This window comes from Jaculus jaculus, chromosome 7 (assembly GCF_020740685.1).
Source record: "Jaculus jaculus isolate mJacJac1 chromosome 7, mJacJac1.mat.Y.cur, whole genome shotgun sequence".
NCBI classification, from domain to species: domain Eukaryota; kingdom Metazoa; phylum Chordata; class Mammalia; order Rodentia; family Dipodidae; genus Jaculus; species Jaculus jaculus.
Genome location: NC_059108.1, coordinates 4,674,242 through 4,699,641, shown reverse-complemented (window position 1 = coordinate 4,699,641; position 25,400 = coordinate 4,674,242). Strand labels below are relative to the sequence as shown.

The 25,400-nt window shown below is 47.9% G+C and overlaps 1 protein-coding gene across 3 annotated transcripts in view; it reads left to right on the top strand.

The window, feature by feature from the left end:
• Positions 1-24,941, top strand: part of Dpy19l3 (dpy-19 like C-mannosyltransferase 3) — an 82,049-nt gene extending 57,108 nt beyond the window's left edge. For all 3 annotated transcript variants that reach the window (XM_045154125.1, XM_045154122.1, XM_045154124.1), the window contains 6 exons: positions 24-135; positions 1,263-1,319; positions 5,812-5,894; positions 16,984-17,116; positions 18,780-18,938; positions 21,554-24,941. In XM_045154125.1, the coding sequence (XP_045010060.1) occupies positions 24-135; positions 1,263-1,319; positions 5,812-5,894; positions 16,984-17,116; positions 18,780-18,938; positions 21,554-21,715 (706 nt within the window). In that variant the 3' untranslated portion in view covers positions 21,716-24,941. The remainder of the gene's footprint in view (positions 1-23; positions 136-1,262; positions 1,320-5,811; positions 5,895-16,983; positions 17,117-18,779; positions 18,939-21,553) is intronic.
• The last annotated feature ends 459 nt before the right edge of the window (positions 24,942-25,400 follow it).

Below are 25,400 nucleotides of genomic sequence, written 5' to 3'. Positions count from 1 at the left end.
TGGGCGTCTTTCCGCTGTTGCAGAATGAAATACCTGTGGACCTCACACATGTGTGTCTTTGCGTCATTTGGCTTGTGCAGTTCGGAGATGTGGGAGTTGCTTCTGAAGCTGGTCCATCTTTATAACCCAAACAGGGTCAGTGCTGTTCTTGCCCACTTGCTTGTTAGTGATTTGTAGTGTTTTCCACACAGATCTTTGTTAATTTTTCCAGGAGGTTGCTAAAATGCAGGTAAAACTAGACATCAGTCATTGATAGACTAAGCTTTTATAAGAATTGGTTTTTTGTTGTTTGTTTGAGGTAGGGTTTCACTCGAGCTCAGGCTGACCTGGAATTCACACTGCATTCTCAGGGTGGCCTCAAACGCACAGCGATCCTCCTACCTCTGCCTCCCAAATGCTGGGATTAAAGGTGTGCACCACCACGCCCAGCAAGAATTTTTTTTTTAATTTATTTACTTGAGAAAGATAGAGAATGGGTGCGCCACAGCCTGTTGCCACTGTAAACGAAATCTACACACATGTGTCATTTTGTGCATGTGGCTCTACATGGGTGCTGAGGTATTGAACCCTGGCCATGAGGCTTTGCAAGCAAGTGCCTTTAACCACTGAACCATTTTCCCAGCTCTATAAGGAATTATTTTCAAAATAATTTTTATTTTAATGCTATTTTTAACAATCACTTATATTTCCCATATATTTGAAACTTTCAGCATACAGAATTTAGAAATGCAATAAAAGGCACAGAAGGGAAAATTTTTTGCTTTTTGGATTTTTGAAGTAGGGTTTCACTCTAGCCCAAGCTGACCTGGAATTTACTTTGTAGTCTCAGGATGGCCTCAAACTCACGAAGATCTTCCTACCTCTGCCTCCCGAGTGCTGAGATTAAAGATGTGCGCCACCACGCCCAACACAAAAGGGAAAACTAATATCCATAGTTCCTTTTGCATAATAACTATTGTCATTATAAAGCATCTTCCTAAATACCATTCGTGAGTATGTGATAACGTGAAATAGGCTATAAACTTAGTTTTGAATTGTCTGTCCTGTAACTGCATTAGGTGGTAGTGCAGTAGAAGCTAAATATCGTCCCGGTGATTAGAACCCTTCCGTAGACTTGGTGTCTTGCGCACAGGCAGCTTGTGCTCCAGGAAGCTACATTCTTTTTTTTACTTGCCAGCTTCGAAGGGCATGTCCTTACAAAGCAAGACAAAATCAAACGTGCTCAAAATACCTGTGACTTAAGACCTGTCTTTCTTCCATAGACTCGCGCACTGCGGTACTCGGTGCCCGTGCTCACGCTGCTGTGTGTGTGCTACAAGGTGAGACTGGCTGCGCGTGCTCGTTAACGCCCGCTCAGTGCTGATGAGCACATCGTGAAGAGTGACTATTATCTGCTCAGCACGGCGATTGCTTTGACTCTGTTTTGTTTGTGGTTTGACAAATAGAAGGTTTGTAGCATTTATGATGACCTCCTTAGAGTTGTTGAATTGATAGAACCAACTTGCTTCTCTTAAAGCATTGTAACTAAAAGTCATTCAGGGGCCGGAGAGATGTCTGAGCGGTTAAAGCACATGCCTGCAAAGCCTAAGAACCCAGGTTCGATTCCTAGTACCCATCAAGCCCCAGTGCACAAGGGGGCACCTGTGTCTGGAGTCCATTTTCAGTGGTCAGAGGCCCTGGTATGCCCATTCTCTTATCTGCCTCTTTCTCTCTCTGAATAAATAAATATTTTTTTTAAGTCATTTAGTTCATTTTGATCCTAGCCATGTTGATTGTAAAAATGGTTTCAGACCCATTTTTAAAGTTAAGACAGAAAAATTATTGTTCCTGTTATTGATTTATATACTTTATGTATTTTTAGGTTCTTACCCTCATAAAGAACTAGACACATATAGTAAGTACAGTCAAAGATTAGGCTTTTGGGCCAGACATGGTGATGCCCAGCAGTTATCCCAGCATGTGGGAGGCTGAGACAGGAGGATTGCGAGTATGAGGCCAGCCTGGGCTGCTTAGTGACACCTATTTCTCAAAAACAAGACAACAGAACATAAGATTAGGCTCCCTCTCACCCAACCTCCAACCCGAAGATACTTTGACCAGAAAGTAATGAGGTCTTCCATGGTGTCACTTGACTGACTTCCGAAGCACCAGGAACTGGCAGTTCTGAGCCCTGTCAGAGAGAGTGCCCAGGGCTAGGTGTGCTAGGTGTGCGTCTCTTCTGAGCCCGCCTCAGGGCGGTCAGGGCTGCTGTGCTGCCCTGCGATCCCAGTGTCACATTGTTGAGGGTTAGGTCTGGGCAGAGAGCACAGACTTTTAGTCCAATTGGACCCTTGCCCTCTTTTAAACAAAAATCAAAACCAAAGAAAAGTTTGACCTTTTGGTAGTTTTCCTTCATAAATTTGGGTTATAGCAGTGGATTTTAGCCTACTGCATGGAGCCCTGGATTTGGCCAGCTGGTTACATGGAGGCCCAGTCAACCAAAGAGGGCTGGCTAGCGGATCAGCCTGTGGACTTAAGGCTTTTATTTTCATTTAAGATCTTGTGAACTCATGGCTTTAGGCCAGAAAACTGTATCTGATAGTCAGTATCCCATGAGAACATTTACTACTTCAGGCGGAGCTCTGGACCAACTCCACAAACTATATTACTTTTATATTAATAAACAAAACCTCTTAAATGTATCTAAAAAGTAACAGTTAAGTATTAAGGAAGATGAATGTCTAACGCGGAGTCCAGTAACACCAGCTCACACTGACCACGCGCTCGAACAGCCTGTTTGATGGAACGCAGCCCTTTGCTGCTCTGAAGTCACCACCAAAGCTGTGTGTGGGTGACACTCTGTCCACCATTTGAAAGTGGGGGAGGACCGAGTTCCTCGGTGTCTCAGGTACTTCCTGAGATTCTGTGACTTTTTTTGTTTTGAAAGCTGTGTGAAGGGTTAGGACTCTTGGTGGTGGTAATTGAGAAAGGATGCTGTAGAGGAAACAAGCTACGCTCCATGCCGTTGGCTCTTGTAACACGGTCCCCGGGAAGGCTGCACCCGCGCCAGTGTTGGTGAACTTGCTAGAAGTCATTGTGGATGCTACTCTAGACCTGCCCGAGAGAGGCTCTGGTCACAGTCTCGAAGTTCCTGTTTCAGCCCCTGCAGTGGTGCTGACGGTGCCAGGCTTACGGAGCGCTGCTGTAGGGCTGGCCGCACCGGCTGTTGACTTCCTGCAGGACACTCACGTCACGGCTGTCTTTGTGGATAACAGCAGCATCCTCGCCTTCTACCCTCTGGATGCCAGTAGCCCCTTCCCCTGTTGTGACCCAGTAAATCCCTCCACATTGTCTAGTTCCCTGGGGTCAGAGCACGTAGCTAAGTCCCACCTCTCCTCTTAAGACCTGCTGCTGTAGAGAACCAGCAAGAGCACTGGGAAAGACATTATTCCCAGAAGTTACTTCCTGTGGCCCCCAAGTTATTTGAGAGAGCAAAGGGGGAGCGTGTGGGCTCACCAGGGTTTCTTTCCTCTGCAAACGAACTCCAGATGCATGTGCTACTGTGCATCTAGGTCTATGTTGGTGCTGGGGAATCGAGCCCTGGGCAAGCAGGTTTTGCTCACCAGAGTTTCTTTCCTCTGCAAATGAACTCCAGCTGCATGTGCTACTGTGCGTCTGGGTCTATGTTGGTGCTGGGGAATCGAGCCCTGGGCAAGCAGGTTTTGCAAGCAAGCACCTTTAACTGCTGGGCTATCTCCACAGCCCAAGAGTTGGAATTCTAGAGTCCTCTAAAAGACTGCTGGCTGTGTCTCCTGCACAGGCTTTTGGCAGATAGCATAATGTGTCTGCTTTCACCACATCAAATAGTGCTGACATCTCCTCTTCTCAAACCCTGTAAAGAATAAAACCACAGAGGGAATGAAGGTGTTGTAGCTTTTGGGGTCACCCTGAAACCGAGCCTGTCTTCTACCTGTTCTACTGTCCAGACTTCTGTGAATGATGTGGGTTCATATATTCAAAGCCTGACTTAAGTTTGACCAGAAGTATAGGGTTTGCTGGTATGGTAAAACCCCGTCTACTCCACCACAGACTGTTTAAAACTCCATTGAGTGACATCAGCATGTGTTTCAGGACTTTGCCACAAGAATCCCTCTAGACTTTTAACACTTTTGGCTTATTCATTTATTTATTTCAAAGCAGAGAGAAAGAGAGATGATGGGTGTGCCAGGGCTTGCAACCACTGCAAATGAACTCCAGTTGCATGAATCACTTTGTGCATCTGGCTTTACATGGGTACTGGGGAACTGAACCCAGGTTGTTAGGCTTTGTAGGTAAGCGCCTTAACTGTTCAGCCCAAGCCCTTAACACTTTTAAATGGTAGTACCTATTGAACTCAGATATACTAAAAGAATTAGTGCATTTCATTAAAGATAGTATTCCATTGATTATCAGAATAACAGAGACCACACCTTTAATCTCAGCACTTGAGAGGCTGAGACAGGAATTTGAGGCTAGCCTGGGCTACATAGCAAGCTCAAGGCTGGCCTGGGCTTGTCTCAACAAATCTGTTTTTAAATATGGAAAATGGTTAACTGCAGTATTAGAGGGATCATTTAATCAGTAATTTTTGCTACATCTCTTCCAAAACCTAAACTCAGAAGTGCTGATGCCTTCCTGAGCTATCCACCCAGAGGCACGATGTGCATGACAAGTGAAAATGGCCAGGGCTGAGGCGATGGGAGAGAGGCAGCCCAGCCTCCAGCCAGCCACATGGGGCTCTGGCTCGGCTTGGCGGCTCTTGTGTAGAATCACCCTTTCTCAGCATCAGTGAGGCACAGATCTGTGACGCATGCTGTGCTAATACGGGAGGCAAAGTCTCAGCTAACTCGGATGTGTGCAGGTGATAAAGTCTTTCCAGGCTACCACCAGTTGATAAAAATAACTTATATTTAATTGATCGATGAGTCTGGTGTTATGTTAGGTAAGTGGTGGGTCTGTGTTATTTCTGTCTTCATAACCCTAAGTAACTTACACTGACCAGTGGCATAAGTAACAGTTAAATGTACTTGCTTCCCTAGAGAGTCTGACTTCCAACCATCTTTTCCCATTGTACCAATAATTCTATTAATGTGTATGAAACCATTTGACCAGGTTTCTACTGCCACCAATGCAATCATGATGTCACACAGTGAGAAGAGGGCTGGATTTGAAGCCAGATTACAAGGTGTGCTCTGCCAAATTGTGACCTGGCTGAATCATCTGTCTCTCAGGGCCACAATTTCCATACTTGCAACTGCCAGCCACAGCTGAGGATGAGGCCGTAGGCTGTATCATATATCTTTTGGCTGTTGTGAGGACACAGTGAGATCCTGTGTAGAAAGCATTGTGCAGCTTTGGAATGGCGTGACCTCCTATGATACGTTCTGTTCTTGCGGTTGCTAACATAAGCTTTTAATGATTGGTATTCTCATCATATCAAAATAATGTGTTACTCGAAATTAGCACCACTACAGTGACATTTTTATTATAGCAACATAAAAGCCCATCTTTGAAAGTCCACAGCACCTCTGACTCTAATTAGCTTTATCTGGGGCTGGTTCTGGAAACCTCTCAAGCCTTGACTCTCTCATGCTTGGAAGGCTAGCTGCAGAACTGAGGCATTCCTGTATTCAAGCTCCTGGGCATTCAGCTCATAGCCACACAGTCAGTCTCTGTCTCTCTCTGTCTCCCCCCCCCTCTCTCTTTCTGTCTCCCCCCCTTTTCCCTCCCTCCCTACTTAGTCTTAGTGACAGCAGTTACAGGGGTGGATTTTTATTTTGCTTTTACTTTCAGTCCTGGCCAGGAATGATGGATGAGCTTTCCGAGCTGAAGGAATTCTATGACCCAGACACGGTGGAGCTGATGAACTGGATCAAGTAAGAAGAGCTCTTTCTCTTGTGACTCTCTTGTGCCTTTCTAGTTGCTGCAGATCTTGTTGGTTGAGGGGATTTTGTTTGGTTGGTTACGGTTGCGAGGTCCTGCTTTTGCAAATGTTTTCTTTAAAAATCTGTACTTGAAATAACTTTTCATTCAAATGTTGTACAGGTGTGGAGATACACACCTGTAATCCCAGCATGTGGGAGTCAGAGGAGGGGCATAAGCCAAGGCCAGCCTAGCCTAGACTACAGAGAGAGATGTTGTCTCAAAAACAGGGACAAAGGTAGTCTCCCTAAGTCTGTCCTCTGGAGAAAGGAAAATATCCAGAGAAAATATTCAGAGAGGAAACAGGAGCAGGAGGTAAACTTCAAATACTGACAGAAATACAGATAAAAGTTGTGCTTATTATTGTGAGAACTAATTTTTACTCTGCTGATTTTTTCATTTCTCTTTAAAAAAAATATTTATTTGAGAGATAGACAGATCGAGAATAGGCATGCCAGATCCTCTAGCCATTGCAGACGAACTCCAGATGCATGTACCACTTTGTGCATCTGGTTTTACATGGGTCCTGGGGACTCAAACTCAGGTTACTGTTAGGCTTCGAAGGCAAGTGCCTTAGCTGCTGAGTCATCTCTTCAACCCCTTATGTTCATCTTACTATCACTCAGGTTTTCTTTTTTTGGTTTTTCGAGGCAGGGTCTCACTCTAGCCCAGGCTGACCTGGAATTCACTATGGAGTCTCAGGGTGGCCTTGAACTAACAGCAATCCTCCTATCTCTGCCTCCCGAGTGCTGGGATTAAAGGTGGGCACCACCATGCCCGGCTTCAGGTTTTCTTTTTTCTTTTTTTCTTTTTAAAATATTTTAGTTATTTATTTATGAGAGAGAAAGTGACAGATAGAGAGAAAGAGAGAATGGGCACACCAGGGCCTCTAGCCAGTACATATGAACTCCAGACACATGTGCGCCCTTGTGTATCTGGCTTATGTGGGTCCTGTGGAATCGAACCCAGGTCATTAGGCTTCGCAGGCCAGTGCCATAACCACTAAGCCATTTCCCCAGTCCTCACTCGAGTTTTCTGTTCAGGTTGACACAAACTTGAAAGTCCTCTTTCCTTGTTCTAACACAATAGGGCCCCTCATTGGCGTCATAGTGGCTTGTTGTAGGTGCTATTTAAACAGATCCAAGTGCTTATGTTCCAGCTTAAAAAAACTTTAAGGGGGCTGGAGAGATGGCTTAGCCTTTAAGGCCCTTGCCTGAGAAGCCTAAGGACCCAAGTTCGATTCCCCAGTACCCATGTAAGCCAGATGTACAAGGTGGCACATGCATCTGGAGTTTGTTTGCAATGGCTGGGGGCCCTGGCTTGACCATTCTCATCCTCTCTCTCTCTCCCTCTCTCTCTCTCAAGTAAATAACATATGCACACACACACACATGTGTATATATATGTATATGTGTGTGTATGGATATATATATGTGTATACTATATCATATATTACAGTGTATGTGTGTATATGCTATACTGGTATATGTATGTATGTATGTATGTATGTCCATACACACACATACACTTTAAAATATAAAACTAGAGCATCAAAATGCTTTGGCCTTATCTGGGTCTGTATTTTTGTCTGTACTTTGTTACTTGACCTCCACCCCTAGCCCCAAACAAAACTGTTCACAAAACCTGAGGCAAAAGCAGGCTTTTCTAGCCAGAGCAGCTTTGCCAGGCTATAGTATTTCATGTTCCTACTTCTTTGTTTTGTGCGTGCATGTGCGCATGTGTGCATGATGTGTATTTGTGTGGTGTGGTGTATGGGGCATGTGCCTGCACGTGTGCCCTTTTGGTGCTCCCTCTGCTCACCTGTCGTCAGGTGCACTTACATGTGGTGGTCAGAGTGGGACATAGCGGAACTTCTGCTCCTGCTCCTTTCACCCCCTCTTATTTGAGCCAGAGTTCCTTACTCATTACAGAGCTTGCCTTTTTTTCCGGAAGCTCCAGTGATCCTTGGGTCTCTGCATCTGTATGGGACCTGAGTCACAGACATGCAGGTCATGCTCAGCTGTTTTTGAGGGTCTTAGGGATTGAACCCAGGCAATCTCTCAGGTATCCTCAGGCCTTCTCTCCACTGAGCCATCTCTCAGCACTGCTTTTTACCCAGAAGAGCCTGGGCAACATTCTCAGAAGGCATCGCTGCATTGTCTCTGTCACTTAGAAGTTAATGCTTTATGGGGACCTGCCCGTGACTCTGGTTTACCAACACTGCAGGTCAGCAATGCTGTGAGCCAAAAGACGGCAAAAGATGGGTTGGTTTTTGCGGAGTGTTGGCCTGGGTTTGACTACTCGTAGTCAATGTAATCTCTTATCCACTTAGAGTGCCGAGCAGTGAGCAAGGTTCTCTTTTATTCATTTACCCTTAAGTCACGGCAGACAATGATGGGCAAACAATTTTGAGTATTTGTTGTACGTGAGAAAATTATTTTGCATTGACTGTAGTGGACTGGAAGGTAAGGCCTAAACGCTGGTCTTCAGACATCACTGTGGGAGCTAGCACACCCACGTTCCATGAGCTTCCTGCAGGTTGGTCTCGCTCGTCCTGGGAGTATCGTCAGCACCTCCACTTGCGTTCCCTGGTGTTAAGGGATCATCACAGCCGTAACCACTGCACTGCCCTGGGGCGTCCCGCTGTCTCAGAAGACATGATTCCCCCTAGGGCAGTTATTTTCAAACTTTTCCTCAAACACTTATTTAAAGTATTATTTCTGACAAACTCTCTGAGCGATTATTCCAGGAGTAACAAAGGCGGTCTGCTGTCCCTCCCTGCTAGACAGCGTGGTTTTCACATAAGCTCCTTTGCCTGCAGATCCCCTGAGGAGGGCCTTGCAGACTTGCACTCTTGACTTGGTTGGTGAGTTTTTAACTCAGCAACTGAAAGATTCATATTGTTCTAAAAAATGGTTCCATTGTGATCTAATCTTGCCTGTTTTCCCCCGAAATTCTTCAAATCTAAATGATGGTTTTGTAAAAATCATCGCATGGCATGTTTGTAAACTGAGCTGAAGTGCTGATGGGTGCGCGCCAGAGTCGGGTCTGTTGAGACACAGAAGAGGCTTGTTGCCGTCAGCGTTGGGATCAGCCGCGGTGCGCAGCTGGGCTTCCCCGAGCAGGAAGTAGTCGGCGGTCTTCTTTTCAGTGCTGCACGTGGAAGCCAGGGCTCGCACAGGCCCGGCAAGTGCTCCTCCACTGAGCGCCAGCCTCTTTCACTCTTTATTTTAAGACAGTCTCAGTGGTTGGCCTTGAACTTTTGACTTCTTGCCTCAGTATCCCAAGTAGTTGTGTTAAAGGCCCACATCACAGCCCCAGCTATAATATTCTGAAACTTTCTCTGATTCCTCCTGCATGTATCTTGTGTATGGTGTGTGTGTGCATGTGTCTATATGTGGTGTGCAACACATGTCTGTGTGTGGTATGCATGTGTACATGTATGTGTGGTGTGTATGCATGAATGTGTCTGTTGTGTGCAGGCATGTGTGTATGTTTGTGTGCATGTGTGCTACATGCATGCATATATGTTTGCATATGTATGTGTTGTGTGAATCGTGTATGTGCATTTGTATACATGTCAGCACATGTGTGTTTAGAGGCCAGAGGTATCTTCCTTTATCACTTTCCACCTTTTTGTTTGTTTGTTTTTATTTATTTGAGAGTGATGGAATGAGAAAGAGGCAGAAAGAGAGAGAGAGAATGGGCATGCCAGGTTCTCCAGCCACTGCGAACGAGCTCCAGATGCGTGCCGCCTGTGTCCCCTTGTATGTCTGGCTAACGTGGGACCTGGGGAATCGGGCCTCAAACCGGGGTCCTTAGGCTTCACAGGCAAACACTTAACCGCTAAGCCATCTCTCCAGCCCCCCACCTTACTTTTTGAGACATTGTCTCTCCCTGAACGCAGAGCTCACTGATTGGGCTAGACTAGGTGGCCAGCAAGATCCAGGGATCCTGTCTCTGCCTCCCAGCACTGGGATGACAGGCGTGCTCCTCCACATCGGACATTTTCTGTAGGTGCCGGGGATCTGAACGTAGGTCCTCGTACTGAGCCTCTTCCTCCAGCCCCTCGCTGCTTCCACCTTTAAACCGAAAATAGGACTTTCCACTTGGACTTCAAGCTCAGATTAGTCACATCATGTATGATGTCCATGACATTAGTGTGAGCTGCCCTGGAAAAGAAGCTGTGGCCATGGGGACTCAGAGTCATCAGTGAGGGTCCCCAGTGCAGCCGTGGGGACTCAGAGTCATCAGTGAGGGTCCCCAGTGCAGCCGTGGGGACTCAGAGTCATCAGTGAGGGTCCCCCAGTGCAGCCGTGGGGACTCAGAGTCATCAGTGAGGGTCCCCCACTGCAGCCGTGGGGACTCAGAGTCATCAGTGAGGGTCCCCCCACTGCAGCCGTGGGGACTCAGAGTCATCAGTGAGGGTCCCCCAGTGCAGCCGTGGGGACTCAGAGTCATCAGTGAGGGTCCCCCAGTGCAGCCGTGGGGACTCAGAGTCATCAGTGAGGGTCCCCCACTGCAGCCGTGGGGACTCAGAGTCATCAGTGAGGGTCCCCCACTGCAGCCATGGGGACTCACAGTCATCAGTGAGGGTCCCCCAGTGCAGCCGTGGGGACTCAGAGTCATCAGTGAGGGTCCCCCAGTGCAGCCGTGGGGACTCAGAGTCATCAGTGAGGGTCCCCCAGTGCAGCCGTGGGGACTCAGAGTCATCAGTGAGGGTCCCCCACTGCAGCCATGGGGACTCAGAGTCATCAGTGAGGGTCCCCCACTGCAGCCGTGGGGACTCAGAGTCATCAGTGAGGGTCCCCCAGTGCAGCTGTGGGGACTCAGAGTCATCAGTGAGGGTCCCCCAGTGCAGCCGTGGGGACTCAGAGTCATCAGTGAGGGTCCCCCAGTGCAGCCGTCCTGCCTGTTCTGTCTTAGGCTGGGTGTGCTTGATGCTGCCCTTTCTCAGTGCCATCATGGTGGTGCCTACTGTGCGGAGGCAAGGGAAAGAGCCACAGGTGCAGGATGGATCAGGTGACCTGCAGAAATTGCAGGGAGCACATGAGGTGGCCCTCCATGTTAGCACAGGCAGGTTCTTATAGAGTGTGGAGAGAAGGCTCATTCTGCCCCTTGCTGGGCTCTGCTGCATGGGAGCCACATGCTGCACTAGGCTTCACTATTAAGCTTCAAGGCCAAGGAGCTGCCTTTGGAGGCCCTTGTACCCTTGGAAGCCTGGCCTTTCTGCATGGACTGCTTGACTGAGTGGGCAGCTAGAAGCCTGTGCCTCAGTGGAAGTTAGTGATGTTCCAGTCTTTCAGATAACTGGTTAAGATCTTTGAGAGGTTGACAAGATGTCCTCAAGGGCAGGAAGAACCTGTGTTTATGACAGCACTTATGAGAAGGACCCTGATGAAGGGACTGGATTTCCATGAAAACATTTAAAGACCTACATTACAAAGTTTTTCAGATCTGAAGTTATATACTTAGTGATAGAATTCAACAGCTATTAAGTGAGCTCCGGCAACATACAGGACACTAGGCTGCACGTGTAAACGCTAAGTGGTTGTCCACTACAGCTGTCTTCATTAGAGTAAACCGGCTTGTACATTCGCTCTCCCGTCTTCATTCTTACATACTCTTATTTTCCACTCTGTTGTAGAGCTTAAGCTTAATGGCTCTAGTAGAAGGTTGTGTTTAGAGTCCTTTAGCTTCCTAAAGCAGTAGAGAATTAAGTTTATAAAACCAAAAGTATGAAGACCTATAATCCTGTCTAGTCAGAAAGATGAAGCAGGAGAATCCTAAGTTCCTTGAGCTAAAATGTGTGTTCAAGGGCAGCCTAGGTAACTTACTGAGATCCTATCTGAGAATAAGAAGGGAAAAGGAGACTGGTGATACAGCTCATGGGAAAACCGCTTGTCTAGCATGCATGCAGACCTGGGATCAATGAAAACACAACACAACATGGGGTCAAGTTCTCTTTTGCTTCTTCTTTAAAAAATTATTTATGTATGTAATTTTTATTTATTTATTTGAGAGGCAGAGAGAGAGAAATAAGAGAGTGGAAGAGAGAATAGGCACTCCAACTCCAGCCACTGCAAACTCCAGACATATGCACCACCTTGTGCATCTAGCGTGGATCCTGGGGAATCGAACCTGGGTCCTTTGTCCTTGTAGACAAGCACCTTAACTACTAAGCCATCTCTCTAGCCCAAGTTCTCTTTTTATAGAGACATTTATTATTTTGAGACAGGGTCACATATAACCCAAGCTGGCCTCTAGCTGTGTAGTAGATAACCTTGAACTTTTCAACCTTCAGATCCTTCTGCCTTCACCTCCAAATTCTGGGATTATAAACGTGAGCCCCCCTCCTTTTTGAGAAAGAGATAGGGTTTGGCTCTGTAGTTTGTAGCCCCAGACTTGTACCTTCTCCCTACCTCCCCCCCCCCCCATTCAGTTAAAGACATAAAAATAAAAGCCTGTTAACTCCTAGCCACCACCCAATGCCCAGTGAGAACTTAGCAGTGTGGGTAGGCATTGCCAGGAGGCTGCCTGGCTCCCTGCTGCCCACTGTGCCCGGATGCTATGCCCTTTACTTCCAAGCAGACGTACAAGAGTATGTTCAGATTTGCCCTCCTTGCTGGAAACGCCCCCTGGATCCAGAGATTAAAGCCCGGGTCCTGTTGCCTTCTGCCGTCTTTTGCAACAAAAGCCAGGTGGTGCCTCTGGGGCTTTCAGTGTGGTTGGCGAACTCGCTCCCGGTAGCGCCCGGCAGCCATGCCCGTGCTCCTCTTGCTGCTCTGCCCTCCAGTGCCTCTTTTTGCTTCCTGAAAAATTTTTATGCAATTAAGATAGATCTGTAGATTTGAATTTTTGAGGGATGGCATTTTAAATACTTGGCTTAAGGAGTTTCTCACTAGAAATCATCTCTCTGCAGTAATGAGGCCTGCATGTGTAGAGTTTTCTCAATGGAACAGGAAAAAACACACACACACCAGAATTCATTGGCATTTGATTCAAGGAGAGTTACTGAATATTTTAAAGATGATATAGGTTAAGTCGTACTTTAAATTCCTTTTATCTGGAGCATCACTTTGGCGGCTGCATAACCGCGCTGTAGATATGTGACGTGAAGACGCAGCTTCACTCGCCTGCGTTCCGTCCCGGCACCAGGCGCAGCTGCTGACCTGCTGTCGCGCGGGCTGCAAGAGCACGCGAGCCTGTTGCCCAGCGCCGTCAGGTCTTGCTGCAGTGCCTTTAACTTATGCAGCGTGAATCCGTTTGACCTGTGCGTGTGTCATGCGTTAGGGACGTTCCTTACAGAATAATGGTCTGCACGTTGGGCAGCCTGCAAGGAGCTTGGCAGAGAGCTATAAAAACAAATTATGCTTTCATTTGATACACCATTTGTTCAAACATTTGTAAAATTTGCTTTGTTTTCCTGTAATAGAGAAGCATCTTTGCATGGTAAAGGCATATGGAGCTGTTGCAGATCCAGTCACGACTTCAGGCACAGTACCCGTGAGGGGAGAGTGCCCAGCCGGGGTCTGTCCGTGGACACAGTACCCGTGAGGGGAGAGTGCCCAGCCGGGGTCTGTCCATGGACACAGTACCCGTGAGGGGAGAGTGCCCAGCCGGGGTCTGTCCATGGACACAGTACCCGTGAGGGGAGAGTGCCCAGCCGGGGTCTGTCCGTGGACACAGTACCCGTGAGGGGAGAGTGCCCAGCCGGGGTCTGTCCGTGGACACAGTACCTGTGAGGGGAGAGTGCCCAGCCGGGGTCTGTCCATGGACACAGTACCCGTGAGGGGAGAGTGCCCAGCCGGGGTCTGTCCATGGACACAGTACCCGTGAGGGGAGAGTGCCCAGCCGGGGTCTGTCCATGGACACAGTACCCGTGAGGGGAGAGTGCCCAGCCGGGGTCTGTCCGTGGACACAGTACCCGTGAGGGGAGAGTGCCCAGGCTGGGTCTGTCTGTGGACACAGTACCCGTGAGGGGAGAGTGCCCAGCCGGGGTCTGTCCGTGGACACAGTACCCGTGAGGGGAGAGTGCCCAGCCGGGGTCTGTCCGTGGACACAGTACCCGTGAGGGGAGAGTGCCCAGCCGGGGTCTGTCCATGGACACAGTACCCGTGAGGGGAGAGTGCCCAGCCTGGGTCTGTCTGTGGACACAGTACCCCTGAGGGAGAGTGCCCAGCCGGGGTCTGTGTGGGTATTGTAGTAACAAAGAATTCTTCTCTTTTTGCCTGTGATTTTGCCACAGAAAATAGTATATTGAATATGGGTTTTAGAAGTTTAAAAAAATGTACAATTTTTCTTTTTCTTTTTTTTTTTTTGTCCTGTTCACTTAATTGTTACTTTGATTTTGGCCATGTATTGACTGACAAGTATTTTAAAGGTAGCAATGAAATATCCCAGATTGTCAAGGAGCAGTGGCTTGTATTTGCCTACATTTGTTGTCCCCAGAAGGTAGAGGAGATAGGACCCCTTGAAGCCAGAAATTCCAGGCCAGCAGAAAGGATTTAAGAGCTGGGGCTGGTAGTGCATGCCTTGAATCCCAGCACCTGGGAGGTGGAGTTAGGAGGATGGCAGTGAGTTTGAGGCCAGCCTGAGACTACATAGTGAATTCCAGGTCAGCCTGGGCTACAGTGAGACCCTACCTTGAAAGAAAACTAAAAAGCTGGAGAGTATATAAGAGGAAAGAAGACTGGGGTTGAAGAGGCGGCTCGGCAGTTACAGGCGCTCGCCCACAGAGCTCGGCAGTTCAGGTTCAGGTCCCCAGTTTCCATATAAAGCCAGATGCACCAAGCAGCGCATGCGTTTGGAGTTTGTTTGCAGCAGCAAGAGGTCTTGATGTTCCCATTCTCTCCCTCTCTCTCTCTCTCTCTCTCTCTCTCTCTCTCTCTCTCTCTCTCTCTCTCTCTCACATGTGTGCAAATAAATAACCAAAAATTATTTTTAAAGAGAAAAGATGATTGGCTTAGCAAAACAATGACCTTGCATTCACATTTGCTCCTGTTTCTTCTGAGCAGTTGCGATGCACTGTACACAGGGCAGCAGCATAGACGAGGCCCAGAGTCAAGCGCTCAGTGTTAATGAACTAACGGGATTTCTGTACGACCGTGTGCTAGTGAACCGTGTGGCCTTCACACTTCTCTTCCTCTGGCCACCTGGGACACGTGTCAGAGATTCTCTGCACACTGCAGGCCCGGGGCCCGAACACACATCTGATGGCTCTCGTGCTCCTGAACCTGGCTGTCGGGAGGCAGCCCCGCCCCCTGTGCTAAGCTCCCCTCTGTTGTCACCCGCATCCGAGAATCGCCTTGGGCGAGGCGGGTGGGGGTGAAGGGATGTTGTCACTCCTTGCTCTTTGCAATTCCATCTGCTTTCTTCCCTCACTCAAGAAGCATGTTGAAATGCCAAAGTGAATGAATGCCATCGTTAGAAATCTTGATTCGCTCAGATTATTTGTGTCCTCACTTGATGTGTAACCTGCCTCGTTCATGACATCGGTGGCCCTTGACGGCCCACACTTGTGCTGTAGTCTGACGTTAAGTTGGAAGCTCCTCAGAGAGAACTCAGTGCCAGGCAAGGTTCATGTCTTGCTTCCAAAAACTAGGAGCAGTCCACACTTGCTTTTATTTTTTAAATTTTGAATAGATTCCTTAAAACATAGTTACTTCAGCTCAACTCAGCACAGCTCCTATTTTACACAAGGATGAACATGTCTTGTGGACCCCTGGGAGGGAAGGCTGGAGGAAGGCTGGAGGAGCTGCTGAGTTCTAGAGAGATCACAGTTCTGTGTGTGTGTGGATGGCACCCAGGGGTCCCCACTTGAAATGCAGCTACATCAGCTACAAGACTGTTTTTGGCCAAGCATGATAGCATGTGCCTGAAATCCCAGGACGTGGCAGGCTGAAGCAAGATGATCACCAGTTTGAGGCCATCCTGAGCTACACATAGTGAGACTCTAAGTGGAAAAAAAGAGAGAGAGAGAAAGGAAAGAAGGAAAGACAGATTTCCAAGGATCAGGAAAGGGAAAATACCCCCCCACCCACCCACCCACGCACCATGTTGTGGGACTCTTTCCTTGGTCCTCTGTGGTTGGCCTCACAGCCTGTGGGGAATCAGAGCTTGGTGGCAGTTGGGAAGCTTATGCTATAATGTTAGGATGCCCTTACAGTGTTCTTAGAGCTGTGTTCCTTTTCCTGTTATCAGGACTAAAGAGAAAGGGTGTTTTGATGTCGGAAATAAGATACACCCCATATTGAATAATAAGAGATTTCTATTTCAGTCACTTCTCTATTTTGCTTTCATTAGTTACAAGAAATCTTTATTATGTAAGTTTGGTTTGGTTTAACTTCAGTATTGTAAAACAGACCCTTGAAATGCACTCTCAATCCTCTGTATTTGCCAGACTCTGAACTTGGTGTTTACTCTGACAGCCTTTGAGTTCTTGTTGTTCTGGAGCAGTCATGAGAAAGAGCTGTCCATTTTAATCCAGAAACCTTGGGATTAAGAGCTATTTACCTGCCTCTCAAGATAGTTCATCATAGAAGTTCAGAAGCTGGAACCTCCAGCCATTGTTCATACGGTGACCAAAATCAGACAGGAAGCCAGGAAACACATACCCAGCACCTAGGAACCTGAGGCAGGAGGATCTTAGGTCTAGACCAGCTTGAACTATAGAGCAAGACCCTATCTCAAAAGGAAAAAAGGAGCCAGGCGTGGTGGCGCACGCCTTTAATCCTAGCACTTGGGAGGCAGAGGTAAGAGGATTGCCATGAGTTCAAGGCCACCCTGAGACTCCATAGTGAATTCCAGGTCAGCCTGGGCTACAGTGAGACCCTACCTCAAAAAAAGGATAAAAGGGGGAAAAACCCCTAAAATTAAGAAAGGAAAAATTTATATTAACTGGGTATAAAGCAGAACCCAAGTCATGTATTCCTCCCTCCTCCAATAATTATATTTCTTTTCATAGCTGGGTAACTCTGAGGGTGTGATACTGTCTTCTCGAATCATAGCAATGGGGTTAATTCAGACTCTGAAATCTTGTAGCTCTAATACTCCAAAAAAGGCAGTGTTTGCTGGAAGCATGCAGCTGCTGGCCGGAGTCAAGCTGTGCACAGGGCGGACCCTGACCAACCACCCACACTATGAAGACAGCAGCCTGCGGGAGCGGACCCAAGCGGTAAGGCCCCTTCTGCCTGTCTTCCCATCTTGGGTCCAGCAAAGATGGGGCTTCCTTGTCTGCATGCTGCATGCTGTCCTGGAAGTTGGGAAGGAGCCAGAGTGTGAGGGTGCGGGACTTGCATCTCCTGGTTCTGGGTGTGGGCTTGCCCTGCCACTTAAAGGCTGGTGTGCCACGTGCTCCTGTCAGGTAGAGGGGAGGGCGTTCCAGGTACAGACGTGCATGCATCTGCACACAGGATTGCAGGCCTGTGCCACCATGCCTGGCTCATACTTGTTTTTCTTTTTTTTCTTTAATGTTTTAATTGCAAAGCTAAAAAGATCTTGTTTTGAGATTGTTGAATAGCCAGAATGTAAAAATATGCAAAATGCCCTATTATTTGGGAAAATTCCCTGAATTTTGGACTCCTGTTAGAAAATGGAAATTTGTTGGGCATCGTGGCACATGCCTTTAATCCCAGCACTTGGAAGGCTGAGGTAGGAGGATTGCCATGAGTTCAAAGCTAGCCTGAGACTACATAGTGAATTCCAGGTTAGCCTGGGATAGAGCAAGACTGTACCTCAGAGAGAGAGAGAGAGAGAAAGGAAGGAAGGAAAGCTGAGCTTTCTCAACCAGCCCAGTATGGCAGGAGAATGGAGGTGGCAGCTGCCTTGGGCTGCAGGGCTGCCCTTCATAGCGTCCTGGAAGCCGCCTGTAGTAGTTTCCTTCACATTGCCGGACAGACACTCAACTAGAAGCAGCTTGTGGGGGGAAAGGACTTATTTCTGGTTACAAATCCCAGCGGACCCTCAGGGTGGAAGAAGCCCACGTCATAGATCCGAGAGGACACATCACCAGGACAGCCAGCATTCAGACTTCCCTGAACACACCCAGGGGTCTGGCCTGAAGATCTGCCCCAATGACACCCCTAAGCAGTGGTCTGCCTGCAGGGGACTTAAGTAGGAAGTTCGGTCTTAATCAAAAACCCCTGAGTCTATGGGGCCATCCCCTCAAACCACCACACCTCCGTCCTAAGTTCCCCCCATTCCTGTTCAGTCAGAACATGACAGCTGGGCTCTCATCCCAAGCTAGAGGGGATGCGAACTCACAGTTCGAATTAGAACCAATCAGGAGCACCTCATGGTGCAGCATGCTGTGCCCCATACGACCTTCCCCAGAACATAGGACTTTCATGGTCTGCCTGCTTAGAGCACATGGCAGTGGACTTGAAGTGGGCCGGGTGTCCCCTGGGGAACTGCTGCTGCCTGGCTCTCTGTGCTCCAGGTCTCCTTTGCCATTGAGACAGAGAGGAGTGAAGTAGCCACAAAACACCAAGTGGTGCCCTAGCCAAGGCCACGGGCCCTTTGCCCACCTGCCGTCGCAGAGAGCTGGGTGTCTTCCTGCCAGCACATGTGCCCTGGACTGTCTCGCTTACTCCTCTGCCCTCTCGCTTGTCTTTCTTGCTCCACGGTGTTTGTAAGCATCGTAGAGACTCACAACCTAAAGTGGTGCTTCCACGGCCAGCGTGTTCAGCATCACTCTCCTCCCGCTCTCCACCCCCTTCCTGCACTCCAGGACGTAGATAACGAGGGCCGTGTGTTCGCAGGTTACCTCACATCTCTCCATCAGCTCCGAAGCAACGGAGAGGCCTTATGTCCTGTTCCATCTTTATCTCATTCCTAAGGTTTATCAGATATATGCCAAGAGGTCCCCAGAGGAAGTGCACATGCTGCTGAGGTCCTTTGGCACCGACTACGTGATCCTGGAGGACAGCATCTGCTACGAGCGCCGGCACCGCAGGGGCTGCCGCCTGCGGGACCTGCTGGACGTCGCCAACGGACACGTGAGCGTGCCGCCTCGCGCCCCGCGAGACCTTTGAGGTGCAGGGATTCTAACTGGAATCCCAAGTGATGTGAAATTGTTTGTGCTATTTGTGTAGATTCGCCAGGAGGACATTATGGATCAAGTATTTGCAGAACTCCCTGCCCGGGCTCAGTGGCACCAGGGCACAGGGAAGCTCTCGTTCTTCAGGCTCATCTCAAACAGGACAGCTCTAACTTTGGCTGGTTCACACAGTGCAGCTCTACATAAAAAGTTCATTTTTTAATTGATTTTTAAAATAGTTTTTGATTTATTTGCAAGCAGAGAGAATGAGAGGGAATGAGTGTGCCAGGGCCTCTTGCCGCTGCAAAATCAGACCTGTGCACCACTTTGTGCATCTGGCTTTCTGTGGGTGCTGGAGAATTGAACCCAAGCCATCAGGCTTTGCAAGCAAGCAGCTTTAACTGCCAAGCCCTACGATTTATTTTAAGTATTTTTTTTTTCCTGTAAAAGCAACATATTTGCTTGTAAACCCACTTCTCCAAAGCATCCCAATTAACTCGTCTACGAGTGACTGGTACGGTTTACCCCACTCCTGGTCCTGGTCTACTTTTTCTGCTCCCTTTCTCAGAGCAGCCTCTCTCCTATAGCTTATCTTGCCTTCAGAGCAAAACAACACACCACATTCCTTTCTCCCTCTGAGTAAATGCCCATGGAGTTGTGCCCTACAGGTCTCTGAGCAAACAGGTCTCCGTCCTTTTGAGATTATGGTGTGACCATTGGTATAAAAGGCCATAGTTATTTGTAAAGAAGTGGGACAGAATGACAGAACTAGCCGGGCGTGATGGCACACGCCTTTAATCCCAGCACTCGGGAGGCAGAGGTAGGAGGATTGCCGTGAGTTTAAGGCCACCCTGACACTACATTGTGAATTCCAGTGCAGCCTGGGCTAGAGTGAGACCCTACCTTGAAAGACCAAAAACCAAAAAAAAAAAAAAAAGACAGAACTAACCTAAGTCTGATTTAAAAAAAAATTGACTCCAGAATTTAGGATTCAGACTTTTTCCCAAGGACAATGACAGCCAGTAGCATTCTTGCCTTCAGAGACAGTACTGGCTGTAGCATGCACTGTGACCTCAGAGATGGACAGTACTGGCCACAGCATGCACTGTGACCTCGGAGATGGATAGTACTGACCACAGCATGCACTGTGACCTCAGAGACGGACAGTACTGGCCACAGCATGCACTGTGACCTCAGAGATGGATAGTACTGACCACAGCATGCACTGTGACCTGGAGACGGACAGTACTGGCCACAGCATGCACTGTGACCTCAGAGATGGATAGTACTGACCACAGCATGCACTGTGACCTGGAGATGGACAGTACTGGCCAGGCATGCACTGTGACCTCAGAGACGGACAATACTGGCCACAGCATGCACTGTGACCTCGGAGACAGTTCTGGCCACAGCATGCACTGTGACCTCAGAGACGGACAGTACTGGCCACAGCATGCACTGTGACCTCAGAGATGGATAGTACTGACCACAGCATGCACTGTGACCTGGAGATGGACAGTTCTGGCCACAGCATGCACTGTGACCTCAGAGATGGATAGTACTGACCACAGCATGCACTGTGATCTGGAGACAGACAGTTCTGGCCATAGCATGCACTGTGACCTCAGAGATGGACAGTACTGGCCACAGCATGCACTGTGACCTCGGAGACAGACAATGCTGGCCAAGCATGCACTGTGACCTTGGAGATGGACAGTACTGGCCAGGCATGCATTGTGACCTCGGAGACGGACAATACTGGCCACAGCATGCACTGTGACCTCGGAGACGGACAGTTCTGGCCACAGCATGCACTGTGACCTCGGAGACGGACAGTACTGGGCAGGCATGCACTGTGACCTCAGAGACGGACAGTTCTGGCTATAGCATGCACTGTGACCTCGGAGACGGACAGTTCTGGCTATAGCATGCACTGTGACCTCGGAGACAGACAGTACTGGGCAGGCATGCACTGTGACCTCGGAGACGGACAGTACTGGCCAGGCATGCAGTGCCAGCCACAGTCGCCCGTGCTGCGCCCGAGTGCGGCCCTCGCTGTCCCTGCGCTGGAGCGCTGGGTTAGTCCCAGTGGTCTTCAGCGCACACAATACAATGCACGTCTGAGAACAAGGACACTCAGGTGCTGTCGTTAGTGGTGATCAAGTGTGTGACACAGAACTCTCCTTCCCATCCCTGCTGTGTACTTTGGAAGTGAAAGAGAAAAAGGAATGGACTACATATGACCTCTATGAGGCATTGATATTGAAATACTTGACTTTACCAGTATTGATTTGTAAGGAAATCCAAATGTCTCCTTTCTTTTCCTCCATACCTCTTTTGTTGTCTTTTCTAAATGCGACTTTTTTTCACTTGGCATGGTAGTCCATTCCTATAGTTGTAGCATTGGGGAGGCTAAAGCAGAAGAATAGAGAGTTCCTGAATATTCTGAAACCATAGTGAGACCCTATCTCAAAAACATGGAAGGGGTGCATGGATAGATGCTGGGTGGGTGGGTGGATGGATGCTGAGGGTTTGTTTCCTTTTAAGTTGGCTTTGGGCTTGTTTGGGTTTCAGGTGATGGATGGGCCAGGAGATAATGACCCCGACTTGAAACCTGCAGCCCACCCTCGCTTCTGTGAGGAAATCAAGCGGAACCTACCTTCTTACATGGCTCACTTCACTAGAGTGTTTCAGAACAAGACATTCCATGTCTACAAACTGTCCAGAAACAAGTGACTGGTTTTAAAATGATAGTGAAGCTGCAGGAGATGAATGTGTGGCTGTTGTGTCCCTTGTGTGAGTCAGGAGCAGGTCCTAAAAGCTGTGCTATGCGGACACCTCCAGATGTTTACACAAGTCCTGCCTTTCTGGAAGCATCTTTCACAGGCTTCAATCTTTTGGTTCTATCTCTGTCTTTTCCATTAATATTCCTTGGACCATTAATGTGTACACTTGTCCAATTAATGTGTGCACCGATGATTTCATTGGAGAACCATGTGTGACCTGGGAAGTGGCAAGCCATGCTACAAAATGGAAGCCCACCCGGTGTTTGAAGTGCTCTGGGTTTCCAGCAGACTTGAGATGGTTCTGGGTGAGTGGAACTGACAGGATATGTGTAAGTAAGTTACTTAATATCCCTTCAGTATTGACACTACTGTCCTGATTCACATTAAAATGTTATGATGGTTTCCAACTATCATGCTTTTCAGAATCATGTTAGGTCTTTGAATCATAAACATTTTGTACTCCGAAATGTTACATGTTCTGTAGTATGTGTCATATGTGAGAAGATTGTGTGTGTTAATTCTGGGCACATAGGAAGTGTCACACGGTCTGTACGGGAAGTCCTCAAGAGCAGAAGTGTACGCAGCCGCTGAGGGCCTGCCGCTATGCACTCTGCTTACTCTGGCTTTCTTAAGCCTCTTAATACTCTTTGACTTCTTGCAAGTAAAATAATTTTGCTTCATTTCTTACTCATTTCGATTTACTGCATTTGCAGAATTTGTAAACTTGTGTTTTTAGCCTTTGTATTTTTTACAGCCTAGAATCTTGAAAAGTGTGAATATTTTTTAGAAGTTGAATCTTGATTAGTCAGTAGCTCCGCGTTTTTGGCAGACGGCATTTCATACCGGATCTGACTGTGGTCTCCAGTCACTGCAGGTGATCAGGTGCCTTCAGGTGAGGCTTATGTACACAGCAGAGGGCTGCATGTTCATTTCCATTGACAGAGACTTGGAAAGGCTGCTGGGGAAAGCTCACTGTCCACTTAGTTAAATCAAGATGGCTCATGACAGTAACGTGTGCTTCCGTTCCCGCCGTTGGACATGACTGGCATGCTTCTCCGTGCACCGCAGTGAAGTGAGCTGCCTGGCATCTTGTGCTCGGGTGATCTGCGTGCAGTCACTGCTTACGCATCCTCGGAAACATTGTGAGTCTTACTGGGCACAAGATTTTTATAAGCAAGAGTTATTTAGATAAAAGATTGACGGTAGCTGGGTTATTAAATCATGCAGCTGAAATTTCAGAATTACATCTTTTCCTGTACCTTTAACAAGGCTGGAGACCACTGCAGCTTAGGGAAAGGCAGTAATAGGACATTTTAGTCAGTGCTGGCACTCTCATCGAGCCAGCAATGCTGCGTGCCTGCTGGAGCGGCCAGCGTGGGTCAGCGTGTCCTCGGCGAGTGCCTTACTCCATCCAGAACCAAGCACATGTAAGGCGCAGTGTGCAGAATGAGGTGACTCTGTTCTTGGAAACCTGCTACTTCTTGGGTGTGTTTGAATTTAAGTGTTTCTGTATGCATTTCTCTAATCATCTGAGTATTTGAAGTCTTGGTATCCAAGAAACATGGACTGAAACTTGCACACACATCATCCCTACATAATGGATACCATAGTTGCATTTTCATAACTCCATTGTTACCAGAAACATTTACCGTTTGGTCTTTAGTTAAAAAAAAAAAAGTGCCAAATACAATCTTGCAAGACAGAACCAGTCCATGCACTCTTCCCAAGACACTGTGACTATGTTCATTCAGAATGAGCAGATCTTGAATGAATCAGGTCAGGCACTCTTAGCTCTTTCCAGGGCTCTTGCTTGTGACTTTCTCATTACAGCACACAGGACAGGAGGGCCTGGCCTCTGGTTTCCAGATTCTGCAAGCCCAAGCCGGTCTCTTGTGGCCTGAACTCTGTCACATAGGCCCCTGTATCACACGAATGGGCCCCAGGGGCTTTGCATTTTGGTAATAACCTCGGATCACGGCTATATATAGAAAACCCACTTGGTTCTGCTCCTGAGCTCAGTCAGGAGAACCCCCGCAGACGTGGAAGAGCTCTTCCTCCACCCTGCTTCTCACTCCCAAGAGCCTATGTGGGAGCTCCCTGCTGCCCGCCCCAGACCTCGAGGCGCAAGCTCTGCTCCTCCCTGTGAGTACATACCTCAGCCATGAGACACTGGGGCATGGCTCAGCAGTAGAGTGCTTGCCTAGCATGCTAGAGGCCCTGGGTTTGGCCCTAGAATGACAGAAAGGGAGAGATCACAGGTCAGGTGCTGCCCAGCATGCATAAGGCTTTGGGCCCAGTCCCCAGCACTGCAAGATGTTACCGGTATGATTCATGAAAGATACAGAGCAGCCATGATAGGCTCCGTGAACGGAAAGCCCTTAGCTTCACATCAGAAGATGAGCAAGTGAGTGTGTCGCTGTTCTTAGCAGTGACCGACCCCCCCCCCACTTTCCTGCCGCTGGTCCACATAGTAGAAAGGGCCTCCCTTCTTTTCTTCAGCTGTTTACAGAACGGGGATCTGTTTCAGACGTGGTCCCTGGGAGCGATTGAGAAGGTCACCTAGGCCACTTGTAGTCTTTTAAAGCTAATTCCCCTGGACTGGGCTGTAGTTCCGTGGGGAAGTGCTTGCTTTGCCACACAAGGCCCCGGATTTCAGCCCTTCCTGATCTGGGCAAGGATAATTCAAGTTCATGGGTGTCACGTGTTTGTGCTTCTGCACGTGTGTGTGCGTGTATTCAAGCTAGTGCAGCCAGGACGGCTAATCTAGTCCTCACCTGGATTTCACAATGAAATAGAAAAACAAAAATGTTTATCCTGGTTACAATTAACTTGTATGAAGGTCTCGAAATTTTTATCATTTTTGGCCAAGTTCTACTTGAATTAATATTGAGATACTGAATTGAAAATTTATAATTGAGACCTTGGAACTAAAACAAGATATTAAAATGTTCTCAAATCCTGTATGTTAACTCACATGCTTTGTGCATGACAACCTTTTGGCCTAGACACAGTGCTTGTATGTTCAAGGAAAAAGTCTTACTGAGAAGAGTGGCTTGCTTACTTGTGGTAACTGCCTGTTTTTAACATGTTGGGTAAAACTTTACAAAGAGCTTTTATAATTTGTTGTACTGAATTGTATGGAGATTATATACTGAATAAAGCTCTTTTAGATTACATGGCTCAAGTGTGTTTTGTTACTTTGTAGGCAAAACCTAAGAAAGTATGTACAAGCAGAGCAGATAGAAATGTTGGCCCTGGCAAGATCTTGTTCATTGTTTTGTTGTCCTCCTTTCTCCTTCCCATCTTCCCTTCCTCCCTCCCTCTCTTCCTTCCTTCTCTCTCTCTTTTTTTTTTTTTTTTTTTTTTTTTTTTTTTTTGGCTGACCAGAAGTTCACTATGGAGTCTCAGGGTGGCCTTCAAACTCACAGCGATCCTCCTACTCTGCCTCCCAAGTGCTGGGATTGAAGGTGTGCACCACCACACCCTGCTTTCCTTTTGTAAAACAGGATTTTGTATAGCCCAGGTTGGCTTCAAACTCATGATTTTCCTCCCTCAGTCTTCACAGTGCTGGGATGATATGCACACACCACCATTCCCAGCTCTATAAAATGTGTTTTCTTCTATCAGTTTTAGCA